Here is a 14,111-nt window from a genome sequence, read left to right as displayed (position 1 = left end):
TGTTTGTTAAAAATACAGCACAGGCCCATACACCTTACCCAGAATAAATCAGAATGTTTAAAACCAAAACAACCCGAGCCCCAACTAAACCCAGTGAAAACCCACCACAAAATCCTGCTAGCTGTGGATGTGCCTCAGGCAACTGAGAGTCAGAATAAGGTCAGGTTAATTTTCAACAGAGCAATGCATGTTTGAAGATGCTGACATATAAGGTTGCTGGTGGCTGCAAAGGAATAGATGGTTGAAGATGCACAAATAGATGCTTTTATTCCGGTCAGCAAGGGCAGCTCGGCAAAATCCTGTCTAAGGTAGTAGTTGTGACCAGCCAAAGGCTGTTCAATGGCTCATGCGTTGGCAGTCTGGAATTTAGTGTCTAAGGCTTAGATAAATAAGTAGCGAGAATCTAAGAAATGGCATGCAAACTAGGTACATCCTTCAAGCCAGCAATGATATAGATTCTGACTCTCTTATAAATTGGTTTATCGCATTTTCTGTTTGCTCTGTCTGGGGACTCATCTCAAATAGCTGCTATACTTGTCTATTTAAACGTTTTTCAGTGCATATAGCTGATGGCAAGAGTGAAAAGGACGATTACACAGTGTCTGTTGTCAAGGGCAGGGAAGCTCATAGCTTTAGCTCTGTGTGGTGACAGGAACTCATTATAAGGCCTGGAGAGAACGAACTCTTTTCATGCATTTCTTTCTTGTTGTGTTCCTTCTTACAGTGTCACTGTCCTTTTTCACTCCTCCTGCACTTAAATGGTGGGTTACAGTTTTCTGCTCTTACATCTGCCTCCCACATACCTGTTCTGTCTTTGTGTTCTTTCCTTCTGTGTTCCTCTTTTTTTATGCTAATGTATAAAAATTACAAATTCAAGCCACTGGCATTCTTTGCATGGATTAAAAAAGAGCCTTTGAGACTTCATCTTTCTTTCTGTTTTCAGCTAAATCCAAGATTTATTGAACAAGGGGCAAAAGGAAGGAAGAGTGGCATCTTCCATGCTTAACCTAGAGTAGCCAATAATCCATTTTTTTTTTTTAATCTAGAAGACCATGGTTGAAGTGAATTTTTGGTTGCGTAAAGGCCAATAGGTGCTTTGCAGTGTCTTGTTTTCCCTTTCTCCTGCCACAACTTTTTAAGCAGTTAATGTGTTTTATAGAATCATTATTTCATGTGAACATACTTGCTGCAGTGGGTGATGTCTCTCACATCCAAGTAACTCATTAAAATGGAACTATTAAAACATAAGAGAGTATAATGTAGCCAGTTGTTATGCTGAAGGGCTGGTGGGGTGACTGGGGAGTGGAGAACCTGCTGGATGGAAGTTTTGAGGATCAGAGTTGTTGAGTAGAGGAAAATGAAGACTGAGAGAGGAAAAATGGTTGTTCTCCTGTGAGTGTATCAAGGGGTAAACAAAGGGGAGGAAAAAAGGAGCCACTTATGTGAAATAACATGCTGGCACAGCAAATATAAACAAGGAGTGAATAAACTGAGCCTAGAAACGAAATACAAACTACTAAGCATTGAAGCAGTGTGACAAAAAGCTTCTGACATGAATGTGGTAGACAAAAAATTCCAAGTCTGTGGCAGGCTTTATAATATGGCACCTGCAGCAGCGAAGGACAGTTTTCAGAGATTCCAAAGGTATCTTTTGGTTCTATGTGCTGAACGAATCCCGCAAGATATAACAAACAGTCCTGCAAGCAGGAGTGCAGCTTGGCAGGCTGGGTCATATTCTGTTTGACAGACCCACCTCTCCTGTAGTTCGGCAGGGGTCATCTCAGCATTTGTGCCTTTCAGCAGGTTGTATGTTAGAGCTATAAATGTCTGGTTTAATGCCCTGGGTTTTTTAGTGTTGCCTTAAATCTACCACTCCATACAGTTCTTTTTCTTTGAATATGTCTCCCTTTCTTTTGGCTATTTCTTTGCTCGAAACCATAATCAAACTGAAGAGTCTGTATAGGCTCATTAAGTACCTTGCGTCATTTTTGGCAAAGAAACAAGAAGGAAATTTCTACTTGAAGATTTGGATGAGCACAGAAGATTCCTGAAACTGGCAATTAATTTAAATCCCTTTTGTTACCGCCTTTGAAACCCTGGGATCACATTGGAAAATGTGTTTCTAGCTCCCCTAGTGAGCTTTAAATCAACCAGACCTCAGTGAATAAAATGTGGCATTGTGATTTCTTGCCAAATTGAAAATAAAATGGTAACCGACTAAGAAATTAGCTGGTGTGATGGGAAAGCCTCACAGTAGTTTAAGAAATAGTTCTGTTTGTATGATGCTTTATGATTTGATGGGCCATGTTTTGTATTCATTAATTTGGGTGCCTTGATTTAAGTCTCTCTTTCTACCTAGGGTGCAGTGGAAACGAAGTGAGACGTAGGTTCTCTGTGTCTGAGGCGAATGCCAGAAGCACTGCAGTTGTGTCCTTAAAGATTACTACCCCCAGTGCCTACCAGAGCTCAGAGAGGGGTGGCATAATATACAGAGACATAAATTCTCTGAGGCAGAGCATAGAATTTTACAACCTAAGTGTAATAGGATGTATTGTGCCATCAGCAAAGGCTACAGAGTTTCATGTGATTAAAATTTAAAAAAAAGGGTCCAAGAATATGCCTTTAACTACCATTTTAGCAGCAATAATTTTTGTTGCTTGGCATTTATATTGGCCATCAAGAGGGAGGCAAGCTGTAAGCTGTGCCATAATAATAATAATAATATGAATAATAATTAATACTGGCTCTCCCCTCTTTCAATACGCTTACATTTCTATGTTTTCTTTTGAAAATAAAATACTCTCGTGCCCAAAAATTTCATATCTGTTTTCATGACAACTTGGAAATGTATTCTGAAATTTTGTTAGTCCTGTGTGCTGGTAGAGAAAGCTTTCATCAGTAAATTCCCATTAGAAAGGACACTAATGGCTATAAAATCAGAAAAAGCTAATGAAAGAGAATCCCATAGGTAGTTAGGGTTTCTTTTTCCCATCTTATTACGCTCACTATCCTCTTTCAGAAATACAGATCCCCTCAGGCTGGCAGCCACTGAAAATCTTTGTGTTTTTTTTTTTTTTTTAATTTATTTTAACAGTCTGTATTATCCAGAAGTCTCTTGATGACTATATTACAGTTAAGAATAAGAAGGGAAATTAGAAATAAATGTCATGCTGTTTGTGAAACACATACCACTGTCTTCAGGGAAAGCAGCTGCGTTATGGTCTGATAGAAGGAAGGAACTTTTAGCACTAATCCTGCCCCTTATTGTGTCTTCTCCCCTACCCACCTACTGCCTTTATTCCTCATCTATGAGGAATAGTTCTTGCAAATGAGTGCTATTTCACACTGCCTGCTTTTCTGCTATCAAGGTCTCATCAGAGAGCAATTCTAAAGAGGAGAAAAGTGGTCAGATAGGCTACCATGACCTTAAGTAAACTAAAGATTGGGGTTCTCCTTGTCTGTGTGGGGCTGGACCTGTTGAACGTAGGGAGGATATTTTTATCTGAGAAGTCCAGCGTGACCTCTTTCAGCTGTTGACCTAAACCAGTACAAAAGCAAATGGCATTTCGTAAAGATAAGAGGCTTGAAATAGTTAATACAAATTGTGCTTTATGCAGCAGTTCTTTTCTTTAGGACCACGGTTCTTTTGGAAATATTCCTAGGGGGTGTGGATTAGACCCACGTCAATCAGAAAGGATCTGAGAGTAAAACATCCAGGTAATTTGTGTGGGAGACAGAACAAAATTCTACTTAAGAAGGTAGGAGGTGGATAGGGAAAACCAATCTTTTAAATAGCCTTAAGCATGGGGGTCTAGCTCATAGTGTCTCGTACACCCTTCTTTCTCATGTCTTAATCTGCCACAGGTCTTCTCACGATTTTGAGTAGACGTTGTGTGCCTGTTCTTCTTTGAAAGATTTATTACTTGCTCTTTTTTTCTTTCTTTCTCTCATCACAGCTTTTAGGGCTTTTTAAATTTTATTTTTATTTTTTTTCTCTACCCAGTATCCTATTGTTTTTATCCCTGTTTTGAAGCTGTTTTATACTTGGTTTGCCTCAGCCACATGCAGCCTGGCATTTCTGACTCTACAAGTACCCTGTGGTGCTCAGCAAATATGAAAATCATCCAGTGTGAGATGGAAGCCCAGAGCAATGTTTCCCTGGATTAGCACCATTATGACTTTGCTCAATCTGCTTTAATTTGCATTTAAATCTGTATGCTATATCTTGCATGTTTGAGAAACTTTGCAACTTTATGTACGCACAGTGACTACCTCAGAAATCTGCTTCTATGTCACATTTGAAGCAAAAATTAGTGCAGAGCACTTAATCCAGAACTGAATGTACATACCTGTCACTTCAGGGTAGTGACACATTCAGGTTTAAGGTGCCTGTATAATCGACTGCAGACAGGAACACTTTTGCAAAATAAAGTTTTTAAATGTCCTCTGTCAAACTAAAAAGCTTTATGCACAATCAGATCTAGAACGATTTGGCAGGAAGAAGAGCAGCTATAAAAATTAGCAAGCAACAATGTTTGAGCAGGTGCTTCCCTGCATATACATTAAGTACCTGCTGGTATATGCAGAAGGGCGAGTTCAGACAGGAGATTCAGGAGTATAGAAATTGTTTTTGACAATAAATATTTCTTTCAGGGAGCAAGGCAGTATTCAAGTCTACCATCCTCTGCGCTGTACAATGTTCAGCTAGAAATGGAGTAGCTCTACAGGGTGGTCTCTTCTTTCTGTGTAGTTATTGTGACCTGGGGTTAGCAAAACACCACCACCGGACCCTTTCCTGGTGTGCCTTTCTCCTCCTTCTCCTCCAAATGTGGGATCTCTGAATCAGATATGTTTCCTAGGACTGGTCCAAAGAGAACAGCGGATGTTTTAATTGTTTACTTCTTTTTCAGAGGTGTCCATGGCCATTTCAATGGTCAGCGCCCATGGGCTTTGGCAGACGAGTGCCTCGTGGACCTGATGGCTAAGCTGGTTGGTAGGTGTGAACTGTGAGGAAAAAAATCTTTCTCCAGAAATGAATACAAATTTGGTTTCTTTAAAGACTGAAAGTCCCAGAACTCTGTAACCAGAATTTAGTTTCTTGTATTCTTTTGTTTCAATAGTAGTTTTTCTGGATGCCCTGTGTGTGGACTAATACTCTATTTTAAGGCTGCAAGTGATTTAAGATATGAATGTATGTGATAATGTATAAGCATATGCATATCGCAAAACTAACTGCAGCAAAGGTTTCTTGAAGCATCACTTGGTCCAACGCATGAAGCCCTTTTAAAGGGCACTTGGCATTACAGATTCTCAGTCTCTCTCCTAGAAGCGAACCAATGAACTTTCCCCTCTGAAAAACTATTTCTATCAAGACATTTTCTGCTTTTCCTCCTTCCCCTGCCGCTAAATCCAGCCTCATATTTGAGAACTGCTTATGTCAATGAAGCAGATAATTGGGGCAGGACCTGCTATTTGTAGGTTCCCATTACCCTGCTGTGCCCCTTGAGGAGCCTGCGGCACTGTGGGACCTCAGCACTAAATGCATCTGGTTATTCTGGAGATTAAAAAGGGGCCCTGGAGACTTCTGGTGAGTTTACCAGCCATGAAAGCAGTTGTCTGAGTCTGAATGCAAATGTCCTCTATTGCCTCTTACTCTAACCTGTGTATAGTTGCTGAAATAATCTTTCACTGGGATTTTCTTCAGAGTTCTTGCTGCAAGAAGGGGGAAGAGAAATGATCTTGGCAGGGTTTCTCACAGACCCCTTTTCTACCCTACAGCTGTTGTCAAGGCTAGGTTAGTAGATTCTAGTGGGATTTGGCCAGTATTTCAAATTAGCTGTTGAAGGCAGCTGTCGATACTGCCTGTCTGAACTGAATTATCACATATTAATTTGTACCTTCACTAAGGAAAAACGCTACAGATAAGTTGACCTACTGTATGCTAGCTGTTGTCTTGTAATTTCTCCTCCAACTATAGACAAGTGTTCAGGGGAGAAAGTTATGTTTTTTTTCCTCCTTCAAGAGAAATGGAGTCCAAACAACTGGAAACCGACATTAAGGAATACTAATTTATATATTTATAAATAAAGTTACTTCCTGACTTCTTCATGAAGAAGTTTTCAAATAGCCTAGAACAAATATAAGAAAATATTGTTATAGTTGGTCTATCCATGATGTAAGCACTAGGTTAACAGGAGTGTCGGTGCACTGGGAATTGCTGGATGGAGTGATCCCATCTGTGTAATGAAATAAAAACCAAAATGTTGATTGGTTGTTTTGATTTTCAGAGTTGATACTGTAGTACCCAGTATTGCTCAGGAGGTTAAGAAATTACTTTTCTTGCTTTCATTACCTTCAAGGGCAAGTTCAGTACATCCATCCATTAACTATCATATAATATAAAAATTTGAGAATATGAAGAGTGGAGGGTGTTGAAATGCTGAATGCAGCTGATTTAGGGGTTGACCAATGTTTCTGCCAAGTTCCTGTTCTGAAAGGGTATAACTGGTAAGCTGTGGTCCAGTAAGGCTTTTCAATTGGAAACTTTGAATTTAATCAACTGGAGGATGGAGAATTTCTCCTATGTCTTATAGGAATGAGAGAGTAGCCACACTACAGACTTCAAGGCACATAAATTAGTTGAGTAACAAGGTAAGACCATTGATGCTCTTCATATAACCATAAGAGATAAGCAAGAGCAGGTTGAAGCACCTGAATTATCATCCTTCTCTGCATCATCTTCTGGTGAACGTTTGCAAATCGTGGGCCTCCATGAACAATCCTCAGGGTGATGGGGCGGTCTGAGCACTGACCTCCTGCCGGTGCTGGGATTAGTTTGGTCTCGGCTTAGGTTAAGACTCACTGCAGAAAGCAGGGACTCAGACTGAGACTTTTTTTCCCTTAGCCATCTGTCTTGTAGAGGCTGCCAGCTCTGTGTGTATTACAATATTTGTTTAACTAAAAGATGTGTTCTGGCTGTAAGGAGAAGGAAATGAGAACTTTGCTTAAACTTCATCTAATTGCTTGTCAGTCTCTCTATTTTTCTTCTCCAATCTCCATATGACTTTGGTGCTTTCTTAATCACAATAGCCAGACTACACTGAACTTACTGCTTGGTTAATTTTAAACATATATTTTCAACTTTTTTATAAAACAATTATGATGACTGAGGTCACCCTACCATTAACTTACTTATGGTTTTAAGATTTTTTGAGGAAGGGTTTCTTAGCCCTATTTTCTTCAACAGTAAAAGGCATGTCAACACTATCAGTTTGGGTTTTGTTCTCCAGATTTTTTGGACTTTGTTTCATTAAACTGTAAAATGAGGTTTGGGCTCAAATCTGGCCCTCAGGTTTGCATGCCAGCAGAGTTTTATGTATACAGTATCCTCATAGCATTTTGCAAGACCCAAGTGTGGGATTCTTGGAATGCAAACTATTTAATATTTCCCAGATAATGGCCGCATCGTAATTCTGATTTTTAAAATAGTAGGTAATAGTGAAAAGGCTAAGAGAATAAAGGCAGGAAAAATGTTATGTTAAAATGCTCTCTTGCAGCGTGCTATTTATCATTAAGCACTGTTTTCCAGCAAGGTGTAATACTGAGTATGCATGAGTTGAGTGTATTCTGAATTTTCTTTTTTAGTTAATTTGATGTAAGAACACAGTAGAATTTTACTCTGTTTTTTATTCAATACTTAATATGTTGTGGAAAAGGAGGAAGAGTTGTTGTTTCTCATTCTAATTAGTAGTAGCAAGTTAAAGTTATTTAGTGAGATCTATTCAGGAGTGGACTAAAGACTGTAAAACATCATTGTCTGTTTAATGGTTTATAGTGTTATAACACCTCGCTTATTAAACACTGTCACATTTTCTTGTTCAATAAAAGTTACGGTAGTAAATACATTATGAAATGCCAAGTCAAGGTCAGTGGAGGCCAAAGCCTTTTTTTCTGTACTCACACCGAGGGGCATAAAGTGGTGATGGTAACCTCGGCTTCTCCTACCAGACTTTATTAAAACATTACAACCTTGGCAGGATCACCTTCTGATGGAACAAGATTAACTATATGGCTGCTGCTGTACAATGGTCTCTGTTGAGGGAAGACCGAATGCTGAGCAGATTTGTAGTGACGTTGAGTGATAAGGATTATTTGAAATAACGAAACAGTTTTCAGAATCGAGGCCCTCGGCCTTTTTTCTATCGTTTTACAAAATGCTTTTTGCTTACCCTGGTGAGGATCAGGCTCCCACTGCAGTCAGAGAGGAGAAGGATGGCAGTGTCTGCCTAACACAATCATAATTGTCTCTGAAGTTCTACTTTGCAAATGCTGCTTCCTTTTATTAAAGAGGAGATTTATCAAGCAGAACATACAGGTTTTAGCCTGTCTTTGAGATATGGTATAAAGTTAGGAAATAAAGAAAGCAAACATAATTTTGTCTCCTGTGTGCCGGGTCTTTGAATATTGTAATAGGTTAATTGGATCACAGAAAGGTTGTTTTTTCTGAAACGCAGTGCAGGTTATAAAGGATAACAGTTTTCCAATGACACGGATGAGGTTTGTTTTGTGGGCATGAAATTCAATAATGGAATGCTTTTAATAAATATATAATTTACGGAAGACCAAGACTTACATGACAAATGTAGTGTCATATTTAATTTGGGATGCTAGCATGCAGCTAAAAGTGATCTACAGATTAACCATTTGTTCCATACGGAATCGGTACAGCAGGCAGAGGATTGCTTCTGCAGAATTTGCTGTGAAAGCCACAGATTTCATGGAAGGAGCAGAGGGAGAAATAAGAACAATACCATTTCTTGATGCTATCCCTTTTTTCAGCCTCAAGAGTTCCATAGAAATATTAAGACTGCAAATAATACTGTTTTGAGCTGCAATCACTCTCTCTAGCTGTCTTCTGTATCTGCAATAGAACAACCACAAGGTGACCCCTTCCAGCAGCATGGAGCCTGCAGATGCAATGCTATCAGACGGAAGAAAAGAGAGCAAAAGGAGGGGTGTTTAAGTGAGGAAAAGAGCTTATTTTCCACTGTGAAGATTTAGATCTGTTTATATTTCTTCCCACAAACTTGATGATGTTCCTGGTGTCTGACAGATGGAACTTGTTCATGATATCTCTTTTTTTCTCCTGGCTCACCCCCTGGGCAGGTCCTCCTGAGTCACTGACAGTTACTGACAGATCTTTCTGTCCGATACAGGGAAATTTCAGCAACACAAAGAAAGACCCTTGAATACCTCTGTCAGAATGGTTCTTAGCTTTTCCTTTGGTGGCAGAAGCTGAGGCTTGCTTGGCCAGGATACGTGAATAAACCTCTCTTATTAAAAGTGCTCTTGCTGCCTTTCCCCTGTGTTGGTTGGGACCTTGTGCTCCCTCCAAGGCAAGAACAGGAGAAGCCCAGGATTCCACTCTCTTGTTTCTTATGGCTCATCCTTTTTACCCTGACATCCTGTTTTCCTTTCCTACTTATTGATCTCAAGGGTGGCCATTACTCTCTATGTCTGCTTATGATTGTCTTCATTCCTCACTGTCTTCAGCCTCTTTCTACCTTTGGAGAACTCCACTGCTGGGATGATGCCCAGGGCAAGGTGCATGAGCACATCTTCCAGCTGAAGAAGACACTCAAAGCGCTGATTTGTGTCGAGGATGAATTACTGCTTTTCAACGATAGACATCAGGCAAAATGGAAAGAAACAGGAATTTATATTTTCCATATCTCAGTGGTGCCCTGCCCAATGCATAGCCCCTCGTCCTGCCTAGAACCTTTCACCAGTGGTTGATAAGGACTCAAATATTTCTTACTAAATAATTTGTAAGAACAATTAGTTCTTACTCCATTAGCTCGGTCTGTGATTAGCTGTAGCCAAAAGGCATCTGTTATAAGCGTCCTTGGACCAATGTTGGTATAGCTGCTTCTTGCTAAACTGCTACGTTAACAATAGTCTGCTATATTCAATAGTCCATTTTTGCTAGGTTTTTATTAGGGATGAGATTTAGCTTGACATTACAGTAACCACTTAAAATAGATGATTGTCTCAGTATGTTTTCTGCCTGGCTTTACTTAGAAACTTACGACAAAAATAAGCCTACAAGTCTTGCTTTATGCACAGTCTTCTGACCTGATTTTTGTCTGAGGTATTAATGATAATAAATCCACTGGTGGTTTGCCGGGAAACAGAAATACTTCATTGTTTATGTTTTCTGTGGCTGACCTGAAAAAATAAATATTTTCCTGCCACTGCGGTGTAGTGAGTCAGACAAGAAATCTTTTTACTTCACTGTGATGACACCTCAAATGTTTGTTTGCTTTCCAGTCTTTAGAGAGATTTTGACAGAAAGCGTGCTTTTGCTTCTTAACACTGTGCTAGATTTCTCTGAAATTATAAAGAAAACCACTAACCATTTAAAAAAAAAATACTTATTTTTATTTCTTTCTTATTGCAGGGGCTCAAAGGCATGAAGTAGCTTTAATGAATGGGCTAACTGTTAACTTGCATCTCCTGATGGTACGTCTTTATGATGTTTATTTTCCTTTCTTTGTAAAAGTAAGCAAGTGCTTTCTGAGGACCTCACAAAGACAGCATTGGGAGTTGTATCTTGAATGATACTTTGGCTTGTGCAAGGCCTGGCTCCACTTAATATTACGCAGAAAAGCCAGACAGATAAATATTTTCAAGGACTCTGTGGGGGAAGCTTGAGCTGTTCTTGCATGTGTTGCATGTCTGTCCTCAGAGAGGAAATGTTATTATTTAAGAAATGCTTACAAATTAGTTCTCAAATTTGAATTTCACAGCAAATGTCGAAGTTTAAGAAATGAGAGCTCAACTGTGAGGAAGTTAAAGCTGTCATTTCAGTCAAGGTTAAAATGCAGATGCATAGAAGAGATGGCATTTTGAGTTATGCTGTTTTATATATGCCTTAAATGTGATAAAAGTGTCCAAATTTGATCCTTATGGCATAGTGGCCATCAGTGTGGTTTCCTCATGCACAGGTCTTTCTGTGGTTACATACAGCCTGCCTCTGGTTCTCTAGTACTTCTGAAGATTCGGTTTAACTGAATGAAGATGCGAAGCTTCCTTTTGTGTAGTTCCCACAAAAAGATTTATCACTTGGATCCGCTCCTCTGTAACACGTCTCTGCCCTTTGTTAAATTAAGAAATCTATGGCAGGGAAGGATGGGGCTGAATACAAGCCAATTGGGGGCAACATGAGCAAGAGCACTTGTAAGTTTTCTCCTAATCCTCTCAGCATGGTGAAAAGCCCAACTTGCCTCCACCCAAGGAGCTGAGAAGGTCATTCACCTACAGGTGCTGAGATGATCTTTTCAGAAGGCTTAGTCTTTTGATCAGGCTTGTTTCAGAGGTGGGGATGACTTTATAACCAATGTTTGAGGGCAGGAATGGAAATCCAGTTCATTTGCACTGTTTGCTACTTGCTCTTCAACTGCTGCTTTTGCGTGCGGATGGAGCTGGGTGAAATCCCGGCTCCCCTGGCTGCAGTCAGAGCTTTGCCATTGATTCTTTTAAGTGCAAGTTTTCACTGCTGGATTTTCATGGCCTTTGTTATGGATATATGAAATACAGTGTGGTAACGCTTTCTTACTTTGATAAATGTTATATGGACAAAGAAATATTTGTAATTTCTGGGGAATTCTCTGTAGTCTGCATGAAAGTAAAACAGTCTTTATTAAGTTGTATGCTGGGAGCATCTCTCTCATCTCTGCTTAGCTACATTTCAACTTTTTTTTTATTTTGTTCTTAACAGTTATCTTTCTTTAAGCCTACTCCAAGACGCTATAAAATTCTTCTAGAAGCCAGAGCCTTTCCCTCTGACCATGTAAGAAATTAATATTTCACTGTATTTGTATTATTAATCATATTTTTCCAAAGAGTATCACTAGCCTGATTTGAATATTTATTAGCTCATCTTGTCCAAGTAACGTTACAATAAAAAAATCTGTCAGAAGCTTTTGAGCTCAGCATATTTTACAGATCGTAGCTTTATTCCTTTTGTTCGAATAGAAAATGTTACAAGAGGAAAAGATTGAATGGGTACATTGATTTATTAGTCTTTTTAAAGACATTGAGCAAACTACTGGCCTAAATCAACTGAAGCTGTAAATGTTTTATTAATTCTTGTTGCTGTTTTACTTTATGAAACCAAATCAATACAAACTCACAACATTAACACTTATATATCCCCAGACAGAGATGGAAATGGTTGTTCTTAGCACTTTAGATTACTAGTTCAAACACAATTTGTCTGCTATAAAATAGGAGACAATAGCCCATGCATCACAGCTTAGACCATATTAATCTTTGGGTTTGTGGCCCACTGCTGCTTTATCATCAGTGCTGCAAACTTGTGGAAATTGATAACAAATTTGATCTCTAAGGTGTGATAAAAATGACTCAAGCTACTGACAGGCTTATTTGTAATGAAGATAGCGGCACAGATGTATAAACCTCAAATTGTCTTTATTCTAATTGATGTTCATATTAATCCCAAGTTTGTTCCAGGTGCATTTGGACTCCATCTTCTTAAATTTCTATGGCCCTTGAGTAATAATCTGTGCAACTGCCATCACTTTAGTTCCTGTGGTATAGCTTTAAACAATATTGTGCTATTATTTGATTATTTTTATGCTATCTCCGGACCAATTATTGATAAAACTATTGGGTGGGAGTTTCAAAATATCCTGAGGAAATGAGAACTCTAAACTCTCCTAGTTCTGCACCAAATCAAAGATATGAGAACAACATGGGACATCACATATGTGCTGGCCAAGCCTCGTTTGCATTGATAGCAGCGCATATGAGATTGCCTCTCCAGGGGCCCTGGATACCTGATTTGCTTTATAGAACATGCTATTAATAAATCCCTGGCTATGTCCAGTCTTCTCTTTGGCTGCTATCCATGCAGGTGTTGCTTGCTGACATCTATTAAAACCCATCCTCTACCACACTTTCACCCTAATTCTGCTCCGTGAACTGATCCTGTAGGATTTAGCCTTTGACTTTATCCTTGCTGTCTGACTATGTGAATGAAATTCTGATCTTTTTCAAATCAAAGGAATTCTCTGAAGTTTTCCGTGGAGTTAGATTAGGCTTTCAAGTGTTAATTTTAGTGAAAGGCAAGGCACCTGAATGCCTTTGCTGGAGTTCTGGTGTGTTTGACCATTTTTCTTTTAGTTCTTTTATAATACAAGTGCACTAACATGTTCTGCATGGAAATATCTTCCAGTATGCAGTTGAGTCCCAACTTCGACTTCACGGACTCGACGTGGAGAAATCCATGCTCATGATACAGCCACGGGAGGTTGGTGAGAAATATATTAGCTCTGCTTGCCGTCGCTAAGGGCAGAAGCATAATTCATATGAGAGCAGTCATATATTCTCAAATATTCTAGCGTCTGCCTGCAGAAGTTATGATCTGTTCCTACTAACACTTCTAGGTAAACACTTTTCATCATGTGTTCTGTTTCTGTGTATATTTTTTGGTATTAGAACCCATTTTATAATTGTCTGATTCAATTAATTGATTTTCCTTGAAGAGCAAAGCAATGTTATTTTCCCTATTTTTCCTATTTGCAAAAAACTGAGAGCACCCTCAGACCACTGCAAAATATAGTAACTCATTGATAAACCCCAATGTCCTTCTAATGTCCTAAGGTAAAAGATTGCCATAACACGAACGACACTGTGTCTGTATCAGCACAGACCAAGGGAAAGGTCTGCTTTCAGTAATATGCAATTCAGATTAATTTGAAAGACTGCCTTGCTTCACTTTTGTGGTATTAAGAACTTTGCCTCCTAACTATAAACTGATGGTGACCTTTTGCTTCTGAAATCTGAGTCATCTTGTGAGTAAAGAGCCCAACCCTGAACGCTTGATAGATTTGCAAAGATTGTTGAGATAATAACAGTTACTTGCAATTCAACAATCTTGCCCAAGCTCTTTTCAGTAACGAGTCTAATTTAATTCTAGGTTTTCACTGCTTAATTGATCCCTAGGTGGTGGTATGTTTTACATGATCCCTTGCTAGGAAGATGGGAGGAGGATGGGGCAGCAATTTTCCTATAAAAAAATCAAGAAC

The 14,111-nt window shown here is 39.1% G+C and overlaps 1 protein-coding gene across 8 annotated transcripts in view; it reads left to right on the top strand.

The window, feature by feature from the left end:
• The window catches only part of KYNU (kynureninase), an 86,417-nt gene that overhangs the window by 40,822 nt on the left and 31,484 nt on the right, over positions 1-14,111 (top strand). For all 8 annotated transcript variants that reach the window (XM_065070303.1, XM_065070307.1, XM_013369182.3 and 5 more), the window contains 4 exons: positions 4,911-4,993; positions 10,460-10,521; positions 11,780-11,851; positions 13,259-13,333. In XM_065070303.1, coding sequence (XP_064926375.1) covers positions 4,911-4,993; positions 10,460-10,521; positions 11,780-11,851; positions 13,259-13,333 — 292 coding nt within the window. The remainder of the gene's footprint in view (positions 1-4,910; positions 4,994-10,459; positions 10,522-11,779; positions 11,852-13,258; positions 13,334-14,111) is intronic.

Source organism: Columba livia, chromosome 7 (genome assembly GCF_036013475.1).
Source record: "Columba livia isolate bColLiv1 breed racing homer chromosome 7, bColLiv1.pat.W.v2, whole genome shotgun sequence".
In the NCBI taxonomy this organism is placed as follows: domain Eukaryota; kingdom Metazoa; phylum Chordata; class Aves; order Columbiformes; family Columbidae; genus Columba; species Columba livia.
This window is presented reverse-complemented; position numbering and strand designations above follow the sequence as displayed.